Genomic DNA, 23,592 nt, shown 5'->3' with positions numbered 1-23,592 from the left:
CATCACTCCAGCCTTTCAAAACCCCTCTGAAGAAGTGCACTCTCCACCCTCTACTGCAGCACATATATGGTATTATAAATTGCTTATTTTCTGATCTATGTCCTCCCCTAGACTTTGAGCTTTTCAAGGACAAGGACTTATCTCCATATCACCTATGCTAGGTATAGTACCTGACACTTGGTAACTGCCCAGGAGATGATGAGAAACTAACTCCCTTTGATTCTGTGATCTAACATATTCTTCCCAGGCCACCTACAAAAGCAGAAATATTCATACAGGTCATCCTTAAAACTTGGGATATAACAGAGTCGAGACTACAGGAACTCGTGGCACATCGTAAGAGATGCCCCTTCAGATAACAATAAAGTTTAAGATTACATGTAGCATTGCTCAACTACTTAGGATGCAGATGACTATTTTTCCCCAATATTCCCTAATCTTAATATACCCTATCTGGGATGCCCAAGAAAAATAATTAAAGCTATCAGCTATCATATTTCAATCCTTATTTATACACTTGCTTTTCAGAGAAAAATAAGCTTAGATAAGGCGTACACAAATTTTCTAAAAGCCTTTGGGGGGGGGTTGTTCTGAGGGTTAAGCATCTACCTTTGGCTCAGGTCATGATCCCAGGGTCCTGGGATCTAGCCAACAAAGGGCTTCCTGCTCAGTGGGGAGTCTACTTTTCCCTCTCCCTCTGCCCCTGCCCCCCCCTTCTCTCCCTCTCAAATTAAAAAAAAAAAAAAAAATCATTTGCTGGGGGGGAAGCCTTGAGAATGGGATGCCTGGCTGGCTCAGTCAGAACATGTGGCTCTTGATCTTGGGGTCATGAGTTCAAGCCCCATGGTGGGTGTAGAGATTACTTAAACAAATAGTTTTAGAAAAAGTAAAAAATAAAATAAAAGCCCTGAAAATGATTTCTCAAAAACTACAGAGAAATATTAAAAAGAAAAAATAGGCTGCAGGAAAATGCTGTCCAGGTCTTACAGTGACACTTTGCCCAAGGTCTGAGTGGACAAGGGGGACACAGAGAGAAGCTTAAGCAGGTTCCACGCCCAGTGTCTGACATGGGGCTCAAACTCACGACCCTGAGATCATGAACAGAGGTGAAATCAAGAGTCGGACACTTAACCAACTGAGGCACCCCAAAATTTACTTATTTTGACAAAGTGAGTTGCCTAGACATCACCAATAAAAATCCCAAAATAAAACATAACTATGATGCAATCTGACTGGGCTTCACGTTAAAGAGCTTTAATTTAAACAAAAGGATACTCTAAATCAGCATTTTCCAAACTAGGTTCATAGTGTTAATGGATATTCAGAGAAATAGAGTTTTATGGCAAAACAAGTTCAAGAAATTCAAGATTCTATAATTCCCCACCATGCCCTCCTTTCTCAAGTCATATTTGAACACATTAAAGGTCCCAAGAAGTCCAACAGAAATGTTAATGCTGCATTTAACATTTTACAAATTTACTTAGCCACAAAACCTTTCTTACTACTGTTGTTTAATCTATTAACATCTCATTTCTTAGCACTTCACAAAAGAAATCTAGAACAAATCACAGGATATTCAAGTTGTCTAGGAGTTCCATTTTATGCTTGTTGTTCCAGCAGAATTATTAAAAGCTTCCCCCTTCCACTCTTAAAAGTGCCCCAGTATGGACGATAAATTATCTAGCCACAGAGTTAATACTCCAAAACTAAATATGAGTTATAAAACATGTGCTACCTTTACCAAATGTTAAATTAACATGGCCAAGTTACTGCATGCAGTTAAAATGTTATGTAGATGATGATTAATCTCAAACCATTTTCCCAAACTTCATGAAGAATTCTCCGCTAGCAATCTTACATGTATTTTCAAAATACTCTGGACTAATAAATTCTTGCTAACTGAACTCACAAACCAGATTTAGACAGTGTAATTGTAAGATTTTAAAGAGTCCATTATATAAAATTGTAAGGAAAGGCGCTATCTTAAAAACATTAAAGCAGTCCGTAAAAGATGTTTAAAGTTTTAAAAGATATTTTTAAAAATTTTTCCAGGTCTTAACTATGAGAATTCCTCTCTATTCCTGACCCTATTTTCACTCAGACAAGTCTTTCTGGATGACCTCATCCATCTCAGGACTTCAAAATGACATCTCTAAGTTGTTAACTCCCAAATCCATTTCTTCTATGTCCCACACGTACTCAACATGCCCAAACCTAAAACATCAAATTTCTCAAACCTTCCATCCACCTCACCAGTTGTCCAACCAGAAACTTCCCCACCACCTTCTCCTTCACCTATGTCTTTTTACCAAGTCATACCAATCCTACCACCTTAAAATATCTAAGTTACTATTACCACTTTATTTTTTTGTTGTTTTTGCCTTTGGATTTTTTTATTGCTCAAAAAAGCTTTGTGTTTTTTGTTTTTTAATCTGGCTTTCTGACTCTGTGCTTGCATTTTCAACACTTCCACAACAATTCTCTGCTCCCCCATACGGAAAGCGTGCTTAATTGTGTTGCGAACACACTTTGTACACACAGACTCACCAAAGCCCCTGCTGACAGTTTTTTTTTTTTTTTAAGATTTTATTTATTTGATGGGGGAATGGGGGGGTGGATAACAAGTAGACAGAGGGAAAGGGAGAAGCAAGCCCCCTGCTCAGCAGAGAGCCCAATGCGGGGCTTGAATGCCCTGAGCCAAAGGCAGAGGCTTAACCGACTGAGCCACCCAGGCACCCTTGTTTTTCTGTTTTAGACAACCTTAAAAGGACTTTAGATATCACAGCATGAACTTCTCTAAGTCGACTGGGCATACACTAATGCAAATTTCGGTGCTAGAAGGGTAAACAATTCTATGACCAGGGGTTCAGGACGGCCTAGTTTTGTTAGAGGCTATATTGTAGGACAGCCTGCAGTGGAATGTCAAACGCTGGACCACCTCTGGATGCCGTCCCCCCGAAGAACCCTATTTACCACTTTAACTCAGACTACTGCTATCTCTGTTCTACCAATCTCCGATATTGTCCCCTCCAAGTCATTCTCCACACTAGTGATCTTTCTAAAATGTAAGTCTGATCATGTCATTCTCATGCTTAAACCCTGCAATGATCATCCACTGCACTCAACTGAGGCCAAACATCCTAGCATGGCCTAAAATATACTTCACGATCCAGTCTCAGCCACTCCACTAACCCCCTTAACCAGCTCCCCGTCATCTGGGACTTGTATAGTCATGCTGTTTTTTCAGCAAGTCATTCTTCTCCCTCTCTCATCCCAACCTTTTTCTAGCTAACTTCAACGCATTCGGGTGTCAAATTAGATGTCATCACCTTTGGGATACTTTCTTCAGTCCACCCTCAACATTAGTAAATTTACCCTCCTACATGCTCCACAGATTAACCCAATACAGAGAGCCTTATGCTGTATGTAGAGAAGTCCTGTTTACTGGTCTATTCTCTATCAAACTATAAGTTGTCTATACAGACTGTGTCTTTCTTGTTGTCAATAAATAAATGTGAGTAATGATGGTCTGACATCTGTCTTAATTATATGAACCATACTGGTAGTGTGAACCTATTAGAAATATACACATTACCTCCCTAAAATAAAAACATTATATAATTCTGCCCAATGCCCAGTCAGTATGTTACTGGTATCCAAACAATAGATTACTTAGTTTGGATGGCTAAGTTAAAGAATTTTGTTCTTAATCCTACACAAAACGAAAAGTTTATATATGTGTGTGTGTGTGTGTGTGTGTGATCAAAAAATCAATGTAATTGAAGAGTAAGTGAACTGAAAAGGGAAATTAAAATAGGAGACCAATTTAGAGATTGTTGATTAACACCAAAATGATACTATGAGAATGAAATAATAAGAGTGGTGGTTGGGAAGAAAAGAAAAACTAACATTAAGAAAGATGTGACAAGACTTGTATGTGGAGGGATTTTGTAGTTCAGAAGATTCAGGAAACAGAGAAGCCTTCCTTCAGTACCCAAACCAGGTCAGGTCTCCTTGTTAAATGTACTTACTCTGTCCCTTTCCTTTATAGAACTTACTACAGTTTCAGAATCATACTTTCAATGGGAAAAGTTCTGATAACAATCTATCTCTAACTTCCCAGAATTTGCATTGCTGTCCTATGTATATCTCCACATGAATCTACTGGGTGTTCCATAAAATACACCTCCATGTTTTTTTCTCCACATTACCTTTGTTCCTGTTGTTCTCTCTGCTTGAAATAACCTTCCTACGATCAACTATCAAAAGGCCTCCTTTAAGGCCCAATTTGAAATAAGCTTAACCAGAATTGACCTCTTCCCCTTATGAATAGTTTGTTAACTATTCATATGGTTACTCCTTTATGTTGCTTTCCACTGTAGTTGTTCTAGACATTTCTCTCCTCCACATGAAAGAGGCAAATTTCTTGAGGGGCAAAGGGAGCAGAGGTAGGTGTGGAGAGGCTGAACAGACCGCAACTCTAAGCACAAAAAACAGCTGAAGAGAAAGCATCAGAGAACCAAGGAAAATCCACTCCCTCTCCCAAAGGATTCTTATACTGGGTTCCACAAAGACCCCTACAGATGTTGTCCCTTCTAATCTCATACTACTTACTGGTCATATTATTTCTAGAAAATCACTGCCCAAAAGAAAATAATATAAGCTCCAAATTCAAGCTACACATGTAATTTTAAATTTTCTACTAACTATACTTTTATTTAAGTTTTTATTTATTATTTGAGAGAGACAGAAAGAAACAGCATGAGCAGAGAGAGGGAGAAGCAGACTCCTTGCTGGGCAGGGAGCGTGATGCAAGGCTCAATCCCAGGACCCTGAGATCATGACCTGAGCTGAATGCAGGCGCTTAACTGAGCCACCCAGGCGCCCTCTAACTGTACTTTTAAAAAGCAAAAGAAACAGGTCAAATCAATAATATATTTTACCTAACCCAATATATCCAAAATATTATCATTCCAACATGTAATCAATACAAAAATTATTAATGAGATATTTTCATCCCCTTCTCACACTACATCCTCAAAATCCATTACATATTTGCACTTCAGTATGACTCAATTCAGACCAGCCACACATTTCAAACACCCAACAGCCACATATGACTACTGGCTACCATATTGGACAGTGCAGCTCTAGAACAATATCCCTGTCATTCACTGAAGGTTTTATCACCTGCCTCAGCTATTCACACTCCACCCCAATATCCTTGGCTCTATTTCTTAATTTTTTATCATTACTCTCCACCCTCAGCCACTCACTCCCGTAGCCACACCGTGGACCTTTCTAAACCCACACTACTTCCAAAATCACTAATTCAAACACTGAATCCTCCAACTACCACCTCCTATTCTTGCTTACATACCTCCACTGCAATAATTCGACATCATAAATATCTACCACTATCCATCTGCCCCCTTATATCCAGCTTAGACACATTCCATGGCCCATCATTAAACTTTCCTCTGCAAAATTCCCTTCCCCATCTCTGCCTGGCACATTCAACTGGTTCCAACTTTACAACACAGGCAGGCAGGAGAATGCATGCACACAGGCAAACATGTTATTATACATCTATAATTGTCGATTTCTTTTTTTTTTAAAGATTTTTTATTTATTTATTTGACAGAGAGAGATCACAAGTAAGTATGCAGAGAAGCAGGCAGAGAGAGGGGGGGAAGCAGATTCCCTGCTGAGCAGAGAGCCCGACTCGAGGCTCAATCCCAGGAGCCTGAGACCATGAGACCATGACCTGAGCCGAAGGCAGAGGCTTAACCCACTGAGCCACCCAGGCGTCCTATAATCGTCGATTTCAATGGACACAGGCATCCCACTAAATTTTCCAGTAAGCCAGTAATCAAACTTCCCATGATAATTACTTTAATCTATTCCTTGCTCCTCCCACATCTCTTCCCTCCAAAAACTACCTTTAATAAGCATACATAAAGCAAATGACTATTCAACTTTTTATATCAAAGCATTCAAAATTATGTTATTAAAAGAAAAAAAAGGTCCAGAGGTGCCTGGGTGGCTCAGTTGGTTGAGCCTCAGACTTTTGATTTGGGCTCAGGCCATGATCTCAGGGTCCTGGGAGGGGGCCCACATCCTGCTCCACAGAGTTTGCGTCTCTCCCTCTACTGCTCCCCCACCCAATGCTTGTGCACTCACGCACTCTCTTTCTCTCTCTCTAAAATAAATAAATAAACTTAAAAAAAAAACCCTCCAAAATTTAAAAATAGCATTTCTTGCTAATTACAAAAATATGTTCTTTATAAAAATTCATATATAGAAAGGTGCAGGAGAATCAAGGTTTGTTTTTTTTTTTTTTTTTTTAGAACCAAGGTATTTTTTATGTACTTAACTGGAATACTAGAATATAAGTTTTGCAAGGGCCAAGACCCAAATCTATTTCACTTCCAAATAACGACTGAGCATCTAACACAGTTATCTGACACGTAAACCAGCTCTCATTTTTACTGATGGAATGAGATCCTTGCTTTAACCAACTGAGATATGAAAGGCCAAACTTGAAACAGGTTAAGGGAAGAAAAGGGGAGAGTGCTTATTTGTTTCCGAGGTTTAGCACAGAATGTATATAGCCCAGTAAAGAAATAATTATACTTTACATGAAACTTTTTTTAAAATATATCAAACAAAATAATGAAAAAATATATTAAGTATAACACAAACTTTAATGGCTTATGCTTCCACAAAAAGCTAGACTTTTCTCACCACTTCAATTAAACTTCCTCATGGGTAACAGGATGAACACATATAAATCTAAGCACTTTTCAAAAACAACCAAGTGTCGATCACTGTGGTAATTACTTAAGTCCCTTTGTCTTCCCCAAAAATCAACAGACATAATTGCTAGATTCTATAGGCATATATATTTACCACAGTTATGCATGTTTTCAAAATGAGGTCTCTAAAACTTTCCTCTCCACCTCCACCTATGGAATCTTCCTCTTCAAAGAAAACTGTATCAAATCTAGGAAATTTATAAGACTATGATATATAATTAGATGGTTTAATTAGAAGCAACAGCTTAAAAACAACCTTACAAGTAAATAATATACATAACTAATATTTCATCATCAGTTTTGACTTTAAAAGCAACTTATTAATACAAATTACGTAAAAGGAACTAGAGAGGAATAGGATGAGGGTGCACCAAAAAAAGCCTCAAAGTTTTGGAATACTCTATTAAGTTGGATGTTTTGTTCATCTCCTACAAGTTATACATTCCTCAAAGTTATACATATTATTTTGTATATACATTTTCTTTTTTTTAATTTTTTTTAAAGATTTTATTTATTTATTTGACAGAGAGAGAGATCACAAGTAGGCAGAGAGACAGGCAGAGAGAGAGGAGGAAGCAGGCTCCCCGCTGAGCAGACAGCCTGATGCGGAACTCGATCCCAGGACCCTGAGACCATGACCTGAGCTGAAGGCAGAGGCTTTAACCCACTGAGCCACCCAGATGCCCTGTATATACATTTTCTTTTTTTTTTTTTTTAAAGGTTTTTTTTTTTTTTTTTTTAAGATTTTATTTATTTAGTTGACAGAGAGAGATCACAAGCAGGCAGAGAGGCAGGCAGAGAAAGAGGAGGAAGCAGGCTCCCTGCTGAGCAGAGAGCCAGACGTGGGGCTCGATCCCAGGACCCTGGGATCATGACCTGAGCCGAAGGCAGAGGCTTAACCCACTGAGCCACCCAGGCGCCCCTGTATATACATTTTCTTAAAGCAACTAGCTTTCTCTCAGAAAAGAACACAATTTCTATTATCACTAAATATAAATCTTCATTCAACATTGGCAACTATTTAAGAATGGTTATCATATATTAATACAGTTCATATTATGAACTTCACAGTGTTTACAATGTCCACCAACAATCATACACAAATACCTACCATATTCCCTCCCTACAAAGAAACAAAATAACAGTGGAAGAAGAAAAAAGGGAAAAATTAAGTCATAAGCACAAAGAGCAAAAGACAATAATCAACTGGTTTAAAAAAAAAAAAAAAAAGGCAGGGGCACCTAGCTGGCTCTGTCAGTCAAGCATCTGACTCGTGATTTTAGCTCAGATCTTGATCTCAGGCTCATGAGTCCAGGTGCCATGCTAGGCTCTTAAAAAATAAATTAATTTAAAAAAAAAGGAAAGGAAAGGCACAGGTCCAGTCCTCTAACAACAGAAAATAAAAAATGAAAGGGAGAATATTACTAAAGGATTAATACAAGACAATTTCCTAGAAATGAAGGACATGTGTCTCCAGACTCTGCCATCAAGTACCTTAGCACAATGACTGAAAGATACCCATACGAAGGCATTTCATCAGGAGGTCTGAGCACACCAGGAATAAAGATCCTCAAACCTCCAGACGGGTCACATGTAAAGATTCAAGTATGAAATGGCACTCTATACCATGTACAATGCAAAACTCATCTTTATGTTACAAAAGACAAGTATATACAAGAGAAAATGTCTGTTCTAACTGCTCAAATTCTACCATACTTCAAACTGTCTAGTTTCATTCAAGAGAAAAAACTAGACCTTGAAGAAAATTTTCTGAAAACCTAAGATATCTCAAAACTCTAACAGTAAACTAACTTTCAGTAAGATCATTATTAAAGTTCAACCTTAAAAAAAATTAAAAATAAAAAAAATAAAAGGACTTTAAGTAAAGTTAAGTCTTAACTTTACTTAAAGTCCTTTGCTCCTAACAGATTTTGGTTAATTAGGCTTGGCAAAATACTAACCTAAAAATGAAGGATCCTTTTAAAACCATGGGTCAGGCAGGAAGGAAGTGGGCAGGGGGCAGGCATTTGGACAGGAGGGATACAAAAATCTCAAAAAAAGACTACAGTAAGTTTTTCAGGAGTTACGTTACGATAATTCTTTTTCCTACCAATCTAGTTAATTCTTATGTGAAAGTTGAGGGAAAACAATCTTAAATATAATAATCCAGAAATATAAATATTCATAGGCAAGTAAAATGTACACATCAACCATGCATGGCTTTATTACTGGTTTTAACCAGATAATTATGATGCAAGATAGTATGTACCTATCTCTCCACCAGACTGAATTCCTTCCCAACAGGAATTGTTCTAATTATCCCTGTATTTTGCTAATTAGCACAATACCAGACACATGGCATACACTCAAATATTAAGTGAATAAATACATGACTGTACGAGAAGACCTAACTATATAGAAAGTAAAATAAGTTCTCATCAACCCCAAGTTTTTAATGAGCCATGTTAAGATTATAAAAGGGGGACACCTGGGTGGCTCAGTGGGTTAAAGCCTTTGGCTCAGGTCATGGTCTCATGGAAAGGAAAGAAAGTATGTTCTAAACAATTATTAGCCAACCCATAAGCAGCAAAGTTGAACCTACTCATCCAAACTATTCAAGAGCCCCACATTGGGCTCTCTGCTCAGTGGGGAACCTGCTTCCTCCTCTCTCTCTGCCTGCCTCTCTGACTACTTGTAATCTCTATCAAATAAATAAATAAAATATTTTTTTAAAATTATAAAAGGGAAAGCATTAATGGATGAAGCAATTTTTAAGTGAAAAAAATTATTTTTATATTCATAAGGCATTACTTCTTCAATCAAATAACCTAACCCCACAGCTAATTAATAAAAGCTTGAGTCTAACTATATTTGCACTTCACATCAATATCACTTTTCCCCTGATTAACTTTACCTGCAGAATTACGTTCAATAGAAGACATACCCCTTGAATTCCAAGACCATTCACATCCTCAGCACCACCACCCCACCACATAAACACAAACATCACCTCATTCCTTCAAATGGATTATGCAGTTAGCATGACAAGACATTTCAACATCAAAAACTGGGTCACTTTTACTAAAGCTACAGATAAAACTGGAAACTGTATGCAAAACAAAATGTTCAGTTATCACTCCCCACACTCAATAGAATTGATTAGATCAGTTAAGATCAGCAGATTCCAGAAATAATGCAGGACAGTTTATCTACAAGAAAATATGTTCTAGGGGCGCCGGGTGGCTCCGTTGGTTGGGCGGCTGCCTTCGGCTCAGGTCATGATCCCAGGGTCCTAGGATCAAGCCCCACATCAGGCTCCCTGCTCAGCAGAGAGCCTGCTTCTCCCTCTCCTTTGCCTGCCGCTCTACATACTTGCGCTCTCTCTCCCTCTGTCAAACAATAAATAAAATCTTTAAAAAAAAAAAAAAGGAAAGAAATTATGTTCTAAACAATTATTAGCCAACCCATAAGTAGCAAAGTTGAACCTACTCAACCAAACTATTCAAGAGTTACAGCACATTTTTATATGCAAATAATGCTGCTAATTACAAGTGAATCTTATCTAATATCCTTTCCATTGGGCATAGCAGGGTTGCCACGTGGAAATACTTTTTTTTTTTTAAGTAGGCTCCACTCCCAATGTGGGGCTTGAACTCACAACCCCAAGATCAAGAGGCAGAAGCTCCAACTGAGACATCAGACACCCCAGAAAAAGTTTTTAACATATTTGCCACATATACCAAGAAGTAACTTTTTAAAAATAGTCTGGAATTAAGGGTTATTAACTTTTATGGTTTCTCATTCTTATTAGTAATTGCACTATTCCTGGGATTACTATTTAAATTTAGAAGTGAAAAACAATGGCAACCCTGAAGGATTCAATTACACATGAAATACCATACTTAAAAGAAAACTTTCACCTTTAAGATGTTACTTTATATTGAAACCACAGATTAGAATAACTTTTGCACAAAAATCTTTGTTTTCTATTACCTTGACACCCTGGTGAAAGATGCTTGAGGAATACAGAAGCTAAAGCTTTTCAAATACAACTCTAAGGAAAGGTAAAAAGAAACTAGAAAAGCATTTAGAGTTTTATAATCTCTAGGTTCCACTTCAATCCCACAAGAGGGAAAGGAAGAAAACAAAATAGGTCCAATGTAAACCAATCATCTTTGATATTTCGCAAGAACTAGTAAGATCTGATGAAAAGAGGAAATTATTGGCTAAAGTGGGTTAGAGGACATCTGTATGGATTTTTCATTTATTCAAGCTATTTCTATTCCCTACTACAGAAAAAAGCCAATCAAGGGTTGAGACATAACCTTGAGAAAGTAAAAAGTTATACAATCCCCATACCACTACTGATTTAAAGCATTTGAGAGTAGAGTCATGCAATGCAATGCAAACCATTAGTATTTTTGCCACAGAGATGCAAGATACAATTAAACAGTTTCTGCTTGCAAACTGCCTTGTAAATGGGATCACTATTATCTATAAGCAAACTAATTTTTCTTTTAAATATATATTTTTTAAATGCCATAGGTAAGAAGGTGAAAAGGATAGTCTGATTTTAAGCTATAGACTCCTCTACTGTAAATCTTATATAAACAGTGTTCAGGTTCTCAAAGTTTTTGTTCCCTGGACTCTTTTACAGTCTAGAAAATGGAGAACCCCAAAAACTTTGTTGATTAAATCTATCGATATTGGGGCACCTGGGTGGCTGAGTCAGTTAAGCATCCAACTCTTGGTTTCTGCTCAGGGAGCAATCTTAGGGTCGTGAGATTGAGCCCTATGTAGGCAGGGAGTCTACTTGAGATTCTCTCCCTCTCCCTCTGCCCTTTTGCCCCCCTCCTCTCTCTCTCCTTTTTAAAAAATAAGTCTTTAAAAAAAAAAACTACCCATATTTACTGTATTAGAAACTAAAACAGAATTTTTAAAAGATTTATCATCATTTAAAAATAAGTCATTATCTGTTAACATAAATCACATACTAATTTTAAATACTACATTCCAAGACAAAAAATATATTATCAAGAAGATTGTCACTGTTTCACATTTTTGCAAATTGCTTTAATGTCTTACTTAATAAAGACGGCCTAAGTCTCATATCTGCTTTTGCATTTAATCTGCTCCATGAGGTTGTTCTGACTGAAGTACAGGAAGAAAATTCAGCCTCATGCAGGATGTACTTGGAAAAAGACAGTATTTCAATAGGCTTCTCAGATAACTGTGGATATTCTCTGATCCTTCACCAAAACTCAACCTTTCACCAAAACAAGCTGCAGTTTCTTAAAGGCTGTTGCAATATGGAATCTAAAACCCTATCAAGTAAACACTTCTTACTCTGATTTACTGAAATCCATTGGTCTATCGTCTATTTCCAATGCATCTTTTTACCCATGCATGATTTTCAATACCACGCATTTAGAAAGTATTGCTTTTATGCAGTTCTTCCAAATGTTAACACTTGCGATATATCACATTTATTAGTACCACCAATGACCTTATCAAAAAGTATTGGGAAGGGGGGTGCCTTGGTGGCTCAGTAGGTTAAAGCCTCTGCCTTCAGCTCAGGTCATGATCCAGGGTCCTGGGATTGAGCCCCACATCAGGCTCTCTGCTCAGCAGGGAGCCTGCTTCCCCCCCCCACCCCCCTGCCCCCTGCCTGCTTCTCTGCCTACTTGTGATCTCTGTCAAATAAATAAATTAAATCTTTAAAAAAAAAAAAAAAAGTATTGGTAAGGGATACCTCAGTGGCTCAGTTAGCTAAGCGTCTGCCTTTGGCTTAAGTCATGATCCCAGACTCCTGGGATGGAATCCCACATCAGGCTCCTTGCTCAGCAAGGAGCCTGCTTCTCCCTCTGCCTGCCACTCCCCCTGCTTGTGTGCTCTCCCTCACTCGCTGACAAATAAGTAAAATCTCTAAAAAAACAAAACAAAAATAAGTATTGGGAAACTGTCAAACTCACAGTAGCAAATACAAGTATTCCAAAATTCCATTTTGCCTGAAAACTTAAATTTTATCATCAACAATAAATATTGTCAGCTGTTTTTCTCGTACAGAAAATGTCCTGAATATCCAAGTCTGTATAACCATACTTTGTCCGTCATTCTTTCAAGTAAAAATGGTATTCCATTAAAAAAGCAGCTAGTTCAGCCCATAACTCAAACAACTACACAAGATCTTTTCTTTGAGTTAACCGCTGGATTTGGTACTCAGTAAAAATATTTTTATAGGTACTTCCCATTACATCACATAAAATATATTTCCAAATGGACTCAAGGATTGAGACATAATCAAATTAATACTTTTTTTGCTTAATTAAGGATACTAAGGATATCTGGCATTTATTTTTTAATTCTAAATGTATGGTGATGTACTAAACTACTACAGTTTAGTGCCACTGCCTTAATTCATATTAAGGCACCAGCAATTTCACCCAGCACTGATTTTGCAAACACCAATATAATAAATAATGCCTTACTACTATTAACAGTTTTAGACTTGGACAACCCCCAGAAAGAGCCTAGAGAACCACCGAAGGCCTGGAAAATGGACTTTGAGAACCACTGTAATAGCTGATGCACTACTTGTATGATTAAAAAAAGATAATTTTGGGGGGCGCCTGGGTGGCTCAGTGGGTTAAAGCCTCTGCTTTCAGCTCAGGTCATGATCCCAGGGTCTGGGATCGAGCCCCGCATCGGGCTCTCTGCTCGACAGGGAGTCTGCTTCCCTTCCTCTCTCTCTCTCTGCCCGCCTCTCTGCCTACTTGTGATCTCTGTATGTCAAATGAATAAATAAACTCTTAAAAAAAATTTTTAAAGGTAATTTTTTAATAGATATCCCATTATAACAAAAATGTTTAAATACACACATATACACAGAGATATACCCAAATTACTGATAGCTTGATACCTCAGAGCTGGAACTCAAAAATTATGAATGACAGAATGTGACAGATACCCTCCTAGGTCACAAACTACTGCCAAATACCTACCATCAGCTAGGCGCCTCTACATTCCCCTTCTTGGGTAACTTACAGAACCCTAGAGACCAGAATGATGATTTTAATGTAAGAGAAAAATGTTTATCCTGAAATCTTTCGGATCTTTTTTTAAGATTAGACCTACACGACTGCAAGAAAAAGTCTTAAAATTCACCATAAAGCACAAGATAGCATGTTAAATTCTATTTTAAGCACTATGCCATGAAGCTAAAAACAGGCTTGCTCACATTCAGAAACCCAAATACAAAATGAACTGCTTTGGTTGCGCACTGCCAGCATCCCATAAAGAGCCTACATTCCATTTCTCCTCAAGCCAAACAACTTTTACCTGTTTTAGTTTTCATTTCTATTTTTCAGGGACACTTCAATGCTAATATCATAGCTGTTACATTAAATGTGGCAACTGTTTTTTAAAAAGCAACAGTGTAACAAAACTACCAAAACAAGAACTTTTAGACATATACATTGATAAACTCAAGAGGTAAACCTCTGTAAATATACATACAAAATATGTACACTGTTAAAAAAGAATGAGATTATCTCATTTGGGGATATAACATGGAAAGATCTTCAATATATATTATTAAGTGAAAAACGCAAGTCAAAGGATATTAGGTATAGTATGATCCTATTTATGTTTTTAGAAAATATATTTATGTGCATGTACATCATTTAGTAATACTGAGTTCCTTCTGTGTGCCCAGTCATATCTGAATCTAGATATACACATACAATAAATTAAAAATATTATACAGGCAGAGATAAATGCCCACCCAAAGAAAAATGAATAGGTCAGAGAGAGAAGACATTTCACATGTTTGAAATGTCCAAAACAGTCAAATCTACAGAGAACAAAAGCAGATTAGCAGCTGCCTCAGGGTGAAATGAGTTGTGGGCAGTGGGAGTGATAGCTGAAAGGTACAGGATTTCTCTGGGGAGTAAGGAAAATATTCTAAAATTAATTATGTTGATGGCTGCACAACTTTGTAAATGTATTAAAAAACCAGCTAATTGTGTACCTTAAATAGATGAACTATATGGTATGTGAATTATGTCTCAATAAAGCTTTTATACTCCCCACCCCCCAAAAAACAATAGAGACCAAAGTGACTGCCTCTCAGGGAGGGGAGGGTTGAAGATGAAGGTCTTTAAAACTGTACTCTAGGGGCGCCTGGGTGGCTCAGTGGGTTAAGCCTCTGCCTTCAGCTCAGGTCATGATCTCAGGGTCCTGGGATCGAGCCCCGCATGGGGCTCTCTGCTCAGCAGGGAGCTTGCTTCCTCCTCTCTCTCTGCCTGCCTCTCTGCCTACTCGTGATCTCTCTCTCTCTGTCAAATAAATAAATAAAATCTTAAAAAAAAAAAAACTGTACTCTACTTACTGCCACATCACTACAATCAGAAATGTAATCACTTAAATTTATATAACTTAAAGAAAATAAAAGACAAACCTAAAAATCTTTCATAAATTATTCTAGATTTTTAAGTTTCTTTTTTAAAAAGACTATTTGTCAGAGAGAAAGAGACAGAGAGAGAGAGGAAGAGGGCAAGAGTACATAGGCAGGGAGAGCAGCAGGCAGAGGGAGAAGCAGGATTCCCCAGGAAGCAGGGAGCTAGATGTGGGACTTGATCCCAGCACCCTGGGACCACGAACCTCAGCTGAAGGTAAATGTTTAACCAAATGAGCCACCAAAGTATGCCATAAATTATTCTAGATTTAACGTTATTCGAGTTTATCTACAAAGCAGCCATTAAAAAAAAAATGAAGAGGTGAACATTTGCAATTGAGACTGTCATACAAACATGTGCATCAGCCCCCTTACTAACAGAAACAAATTTTGAACATAATTTGTTCATTTCACAAATGTACCTTAGGCACCTACTATGTCCACAGGGTAGGAATGGGGGAAAATGAAGTGGTATACAAAGCACACCACCAGTCAACAAAAAAAAGCAAACTAACAGTTCTGGCTTTAAGTTAAGGACTTTTGCCATAGAGTGAAGACAAAACACACAAAAAATGGACTGGGATCAGACTACAGAAAATCCTGAATACCTGAGAGCTAAGACTTTATCCTGTTATCGATGGAAAGCCACTGGAGTGACAGGATGAAAAGAAATGTTTTGGGAAAATTAGCCTGGCAACCAAAGGGGGAAATTGAAAGCAAGAAGAATAGCAGGAAAGGTAAGAAGGAGATGAAGTTTTAAAAAATAGGAACATTTGCAACAATCTCTGGAGAGTTATTGATATTTCAAAGTTACTAGTTAATGTTCAAAGGGTTTATATTTATTTTGTTTGATCTAATGTGAAACAGAAAAGGAAAAAAAGGTAGTTTCTTGGGGCGCCTGGGTGGTTCAGTGGGTTAAAGCCTCTGCCTTCGGCTCAGGTCATGATCCCAGGACCCTGGGATCAAGTCCCACATCGGGTTCTCTGCTCAGCAGGGAGTCTGCCTCCTCCTCTCTCTCTGCCTGCCTCTCTGCCTACTTGTGATCTCTGTCAAATAAAAAAATAAAATCTTAAAAAAAAAAAAAAGGTAGTTTCTTCATTTTACTGAGTTTTAGAAATTCATTACAAAGAAGGAAGTTTTACCAGTTAATTCTGAAGGGAGGAGTTGGGGGGGGGGGGGGGCTACCATTTCATGTGATACCACTTAAACCAAAAGTAGAAGGAATAAAAAGTAATGGGAGTGCCACAGTTTTTAACATGGAAGGGGGAAGTATAATTAAAAACATTTTGTAGTAAGAGAAGCAAAAAGTGCATAGCAATTACAAAATTGATAATAAAATACAATTACATACTTAAAATTTATCACTTCTTTTTAAAAATCCTAATACTAAAACTTGTTACATAAATTCAAGTTTACATGAGGACTAAATCTGACATTAAATTTAGAGTTTGAGCACTTATATGCCCTTAATCTCATCAACTATTTCTTCTACAGTGCAGTACTTTCCAGATGTTGCACAAATATTAACTCAACTAGGCGCCTGGGTGGCTCAGTGGGTTAAGCCTCTGCCTTCAGCTCAGGTCATGGTCTCAGGGTCTTAGGATCAAGACCCGCATCAGGCTCTCTGATCAGCAGGGAGCCTGCTTCCCCCTCTCTCTCTGCCTGCCTCTCTACCCACTTATGATATCTCTATCAAATAAATAAATTAAAAATTCTAAAAAATATATATTAACTCAACTGACCTATCCATTTATTGACTTAACCCATAAAGGTTCACATATGCATTTATTAGCTGATTTAACCCAATAAGGCTTCTTCCTAAAATAGAAAAATATTTTCATTGCCTCTATAACCTCTTTCCTGTAACAACCTCCTAAAAACAATGTTACCTACCAAACTAATACTTTGGCAACACTTAGGGTTTTTTTGTTGTTTTGTTTTAAAGATTTTATTTATTTACTTGACAGAGGGAGAGAGAGAGAGAGATCACAAGTAGGCAAGGGGGGGTGAGGGGGGAGCAGGCTCTCCCCCGAGCAGAGAGCCCAATGCGGGGCTCAATCCCAGGACCCTGAGGTCACAACCCCAGCTGAGCCAAAGGCAGAGGCTCAACCCACTGAGCCACCCAAGCACCCCAACACTTAATTTTGAGAAAAAAATATGAATAAGGCAAATTCTCATTTCTACTTTACCTATATTAATGGTCAGCACTGCTTTTCTTAAAATGTCAGTTAAAAACACATGGGCATCTAAACAAGGCATATTAACTTCCAATATTTGATTTCTGTGTCAAACATACTTGAAATAAATTATAAATGCTGTTTCATACTCTATTTTATACTTTACCAAATGTTTACTTGTATTTTTATAGAATATACTCTGCCATCATTTAATAATCTTATCTGATAGGTTTATAGAAACAGAAACAAAGGTATAGACAATGAACAAATCAAGAACTACTTATTTCACTCACAAAACTTCATCTAATCAAAATAGCATTAGCACTGCTCCCTAAAGCACAGAAAAAGTTCTGTCACATCAATATATTTTTGTTAGAATAAAACATTTGCAAATCTTTATATCAGGCTGTTTGTCAAGACATTGTTTCAAAGAGCAAAAAAGTGGAACTATCTAAGTGTCCAATGATAAGGGACTAGCTGAATAAAAATACAATGTTACCTTTCAAATGATCACACAGACCTCTATTTACTTACCTGGAAAGATAGCCACGAAAATAGCAGATTACACATAAAGAAAAGTGCGATCTCTTTTTGTGATGAATATACATACACATATGTTCACAGAGAGAAAGTCTAAATGGATAGATCCCCAGATGTTAACCATGATATTTCTAAGTGCTGGGATTACAGGTGTTTATTTTTCTGCTTATTTTTCAGTATTCCCTGAAATTTTGGCAAAATGACATTTGCAAGAATTAACATCTATGATTCGAACTAACAAACTCCAAAATCTCCCTTACAAAAAGCCCAAGGAACATCCAAAAATACCCTGGCATAGAGCAAGAGGGAAAGTATTAGCAACAATATAACTAGAATTCTTTGTGAGCAAGGCACCCTAGAGGGCTCCAGGACAGACATGGGACCTTTACAGCAGCCTATATAGTACAGGGTTTGAAATCACAAGACCTAGGTAGGTTCAAGTCCCTGCCACTTTTACTTGTATGACCCTGAGCTAGTCACTTACTCTTTCTGGGCTCGCTTCACCAATAAAAGAGATAAGACCTGCCTTCCTACCTCAAAGAACTGTTGGAAAGATCAGATGAGATAATGGGATACATTATAAACGGCAACATCATGAAGTACAACATACTATAAAAAATATTATTCATTCAAACATGAAAAAAAGAAAAAGGTGCTTAATCCAGAGCATAATACTTCAGAGAGCACTACAATCAATTCTATAAAGTAATGACCCAGGGGTTTTGTTTTTAAAGGCTTCATCTTATCACAAACACCCAGTTTTGCAGAAACTCAAGATACTTCTTCCCAGTTCCCACTACAACCATGAGCCCTTTTATTTTTTTATCCCTACTTACCACCAAGAAAGGGTACAAATTACACTGAACTCAAAAAGCCTCAGCAAGAAGCCTGGAACAGCATGTTGATACAGTTCACCAAAAGAAACCTGAGATGAATCAGCTATGGGCTCACCACTAAGCACTACTGCAACTCACAGCCGTCACAAGAGACTCTGAAGAGAAAGACAATACAACGACCCAGAAGAAAACTGTAGATGAAAAAGCAGTATTTAAAAACAACTGTACGAAATACTTAAAAACTGAAGTGTTTTATAAATTGTTTTTAAATACTGTTCATAAAAATGGTGACTTAAAACAAAAGCTAACAAAATGTGGCACTTGACACCAAACCAAATTAGGGAGAATCAAATCAAATTCATGAATAAACTGTCCGGTCTATTTCCTTCTAAAATCACACCACAAAGATCAAAATTAAATGGCTATTTCTTGAAAATAAAGAGGCAGAATATGACAACAATTTCCTGACATGCTTATATTTTTAAAAGCATAGTGTCAAAAGTATGGCTTCTCTTCCCATTGAATCCCATTATGTTATTCCACTAAAATGATGAACTTCCTCCTCCCCACTGTTCCTCCCATGAGTTAAAATGGCCATATAACTTGATTTGAGAGTTAATGCAAAATACTTGTAATAAAAAAAAGTCCTTTGGGGTGCGTAGGTGGCTCAGTTGGTTAAGCATCCAACTCCTGATTTCTGCTCAGCTCCTCTTAGGGTTTTGAGATCAAGCCGTAGAGTCACCCCACCCCACCCCTGGCTCAGCAGGAAGTCTGCTTGAGATTTTCTTCCTCTCCCTCTGCCTCTCCCTCAACTCTCCCTGAAGCATGCACGCTCTCGTGTGCTCGCTCTCTCACTCTCTCTAAAATAATCTTCCAAAAAAAAAAAAAAAAGGTACTTTAAGAGGAACTACATGAAGCTGTCAGATTATTAACTTCCAAGATCATCCCGCCATCACATCCTCCTGCTTTTTAAGTTCCTAAAGATAATAAAATACTCACTCTTTATACTCTTACAGATGTCATTTATGGGTATTCCCCTAATGAAAAATTAAACCTTTCATAAACAAATGTGCACAGAGAATTCTTTTTGATATGTATGACTCACAATCTAATTTTTATTGGCAGTATCTTCAAGTATTGCAGCTTGCACTATTCCTACAGGAGATACAGATCTATCCATTTTCCCCAACCGATCTTTGTAGATTATAGATTTGAAAGGACTCACTAAAATGGGCCATGAGGAAAATAATTATGAATACAATCTACAGCAAGATGATATGTGAGCTGTGAATCACGGTAACAAAAAAGTCACTATTTTCTCAAAGCCTTACAGTTGGCAATCCATTGTAGTACTGTATTTTCACTTAAAGCTGAAATCTCTGGGTTTTTCTTAAATTTTATTGACTTCTCCTATCTTATTAAGAATAAATGCTATTTACTTCCAAAACAAAAAAGAAAAACCATCAGAAAATATGATTTCCAAAAGAAGTGTCTTCCAAAGCTTACTGCACAGAAATTTATATACACACATTCTCAAATAACTATGGTAGGCATTCCTAAGATCATCTACCCCCTTCAAAAAAAAAAAAAAAAAAAAAAAAAAAAAACAGCAAATCTAACCACAATCAAGCACTAAAATTTTTAACACAGCTATCAACAGCTAAGCAATTTATCACAGCTTCTAAAAGTATTGGGCACACACAACGCCAACCTGTAGGTCAAAACAGTTACTATAATTTGAAAAAATTGTCCTACAGAAACACAAGAGTAGTTTTTCCACCAAAAAAAACTCAAGTAGATTTTTGAGAAAGCAAAAAGGAAGATCATTTTTAGAAAAATAATGTTTCCCCCAAGTGTTTAGCATTTATCTGATACAGGCTCATTTTTGTAAAGAGAAACTTTACCTAACAAGACTCACACCAGGGATCTGATCTATCCCCAAAGGCACTTTCTTAAAATGAGAAAGAACAAAGGAGGAAATCTCCCAGCATGTGCTTTCCATACCAGTTTCTTTAGACAGCATCAAGAGTGACAATATACCCAGCACAAGCTTTTCAGCTTTACTCTGAGGCCCATGTATAACAGAACTGATTAGCTATCATTCAAAAGGATTCCAAACAAAATAAATATTAGAAGGCGGAGATCACAGCAACATTGTGACTACATCTTAAGAGTGAAACTATTGAAAACATCTATCTTAAAGTTGCATACTTTATATTTCAAGAGTTAATGACCTCAAAATATTTAAATTGCTAAGGCTTTTTCATTTCAGTCAACAGTTTGAAACTGGAAAAAAACGAAACCAACCATTCCAAATCTGCACTCTGTTCAATTAATTTGTAATTAGAAGTAAATTTTAAAAGAATGACATTCAAAGCCAGCGCCTTAATATACAAATTTTGGAATGTTAATATTGCAAAATTATTGAGGAAACCGATCTTTCAGCGAAGCTTTCCACAGAAAAACTCCAGAAACAAACCCAGTGTGTGCCTGTTCTAGAAGCTGTCGTTTCAGTATAACGGAGAAATTTTTTAAAAATAATTTTTATTAAATAGAAACAGAGGACTCTCCCCAAAGATTTACAACTGCATATCCCAATCGCCGTTCTGACAGAGATGTCAGTTCTCTGGGTCAAGATATAATCAGCTGCTTGGTTCACACACAGGAAGCCACAGAGAGGGGAATATCGCGTTCAGAGCCTCGAAATAATACGCGTTAGTTAAAACTGCCTGCTACTAAACCAAAATTATTCAAGCGGAGCCCCATTTGTCACAATCCAATCATAAGGGTTCCACCCCCCTCCCCCAACAGCTTGTGTAGTGGTATATCTGCTTCGGTAAAGAAGCCATCATCAGGTAAAGAAGATTGGGGTAGGAGAAAAAGCGGGGAAAAGGGGGCACCCTTTCATCCAATTTCGCGAGGCGTGAGTAATTGGTACAGTTGAGAGGAACGGAGGAACGTTCTATTTATTGGGGGTTGAAGTAGGATGAGGGGAGAATTTCGTTCAAATCAACATGGCCAGCAAGATGTCCCTACAAACAAAAGGCAACGGGGGGATATAAACACGAACCATTCACCTCCATCAGCTATAGCATCGCCATCATGGTGTGTGCAGAGACCCCCAAAGGCTCCTTTCACCCTCCACACCAGGCAAAGGAAGAGAAGGAAAAGAAGGGAGAGGTAGCTGCTTCCCACCACCCACCACTGCTTCCAAATACACACCCTTCGAGGGGGGTTCTCCCCCTACTCCGGTTGCCCAGGATCAGAGAGAAAGTAACGTCCCGCCCAGGCAGACTCCCCCGCTACCCCTCAGCCGAACCCCAACGTCGGCCAGGGGCTCACTAAACTTTACCGGAGCTTCTCCCCACATTCCCGCCCCACAGCCCCAGGATTGCGCTGCCCACAAGCGGGGCACCCCGGGCGCCTCCTGACAGGCGGGCAGCCGGGGAGAGCCGAGTCTGGGGCGGGGGCGGCAGGGAGCCACGGAGGGGCGGGGCGGCCGGAGCCAAGTTCCCGGGGGTCTGAGGAGAGCTCCTGACAGCAGCCCGGGACTGCAAAGGAGGAAGAGGAAGCGGCGGCGGGGAGCTTTCCCAATCCCCCCTACACGAACACCCTGCCCCAGCCCCCGTTCCCCATGGCGGGGCGGGGAGGCTGGTGAAAGGTAAAGAAGCCGAGCCCAGAGGGCAGCCTAGGCCCCTACCTCCAGACTCCCGATCTCTTCCCCCGCCACCCCCGCCAGAGGCGCCCACAACAATAACACGCCGGGGACGACCCGTCAGCGCCCCCGAGGTACCCGGGGCCCGCGGCCCGCCGCTGCCGGGCCCCCTCAGGTAGGGCCGGGCGCGCCGCTCCTCCCTACAACTCCAGGCCCGGGTGGAGTCAGGCCCGAGCGGCCCCCCAGGGCCGGACCCATCCCCCCAAGCACCAGCGGCGCCGTCTCCGCGGCCGAATATTAGAAGTGAATTCGAGCTGCGCTTTACCTTTAGTTCCGCACTGTCCGCCATCTTGCGTCTGTCAGCGCAAGCGCACTGAACCTCGCCGGGGGCCGCCGCTAGACCCGCCCCTCTAGCCAGCCTGGCCCCGCCCTAGTCCGTCCCCTCTCGCTCCTCCACCTCCCCGACCCGCCCCCGGCCTCCGCCCCTCTCCCGGCGCTCGGAGCCCCGCCCTGGGCACGTACAGCAGCGAGACCGGCACGTACCATTTAAATAATGGCGCCAAGCGGGGAGGTTTGACAGTTACTCCCCCCTCGACTTCCCCGCCCCCCATCCTCGCTGGGCTAGCGCCTCCAGGGAAAGGCCGAAGCGAGTGGGCTGCTGGCCTAAGCCCCGCCTCTCCGCGGCCTGCGGAACCCTTCTGCAAAGCTTTGATGCCTATGATCACAGAAACTATAATGACCCCCTCCCCCAATCAGCGAGTCCTTTTCAGCACCTGCTACCTGCGAGGCTGCGCGTGGACTAAAAATAACAATCCGTTACATTTGAGGATCACTTGATGGAGCATTTCCTGATTTATTAGCTCAGATTCTCCTTATGACAGCGCTGTGAGGTGGACAGAGAAGAGATTACAATTCCCGTGGTATGTGTATAGTCAGAAATGAAAGCTCAGAGAGGAAAAGTGACTTGCCCAAACACTTAACAAGGATTGACCCAAGACAAAATTCTGAAGAGGTTCATTCATTAACTCTTTGTTCAACAAGTAATTATTTAGTGATTATATACCAGTCCTGTTTCTTTATATGTACATCGGGAAATCCCATAGTTCTGCCC

General features: G+C 39.2%; 1 protein-coding gene and 1 pseudogene across 1 annotated transcript in view; both read right to left on the bottom strand.

Moving 5' to 3' along the window:
- Positions 1-22,851, bottom strand: part of LOC111153180 (protein inhibitor of activated STAT 1) — a 118,923-nt gene extending 96,072 nt beyond the window's left edge. The window contains exon 1 of the mRNA XM_022512026.1: positions 22,807-22,851. Within this exon, the coding sequence (XP_022367734.1) occupies positions 22,807-22,830 (24 nt within the window). The 5' untranslated portion in view covers positions 22,831-22,851. The remainder of the gene's footprint in view (positions 1-22,806) is intronic.
- On the bottom strand, positions 2,342-5,402 carry LOC111153100 (annotated as a pseudogene).
- Positions 22,852-23,592: the final 741 nt, after the last annotated feature.

This window comes from Enhydra lutris, unplaced genomic scaffold, assembly GCF_002288905.1.
Source record: "Enhydra lutris kenyoni isolate GAN:26980312 unplaced genomic scaffold, ASM228890v2 scaffoldscaffold31, whole genome shotgun sequence".
NCBI lineage: Eukaryota > Metazoa > Chordata > Mammalia > Carnivora > Mustelidae > Enhydra > Enhydra lutris.
Note: the sequence above shows the minus strand (reverse complement) of the source record. Positions and strands in the feature narration are given on the sequence as shown.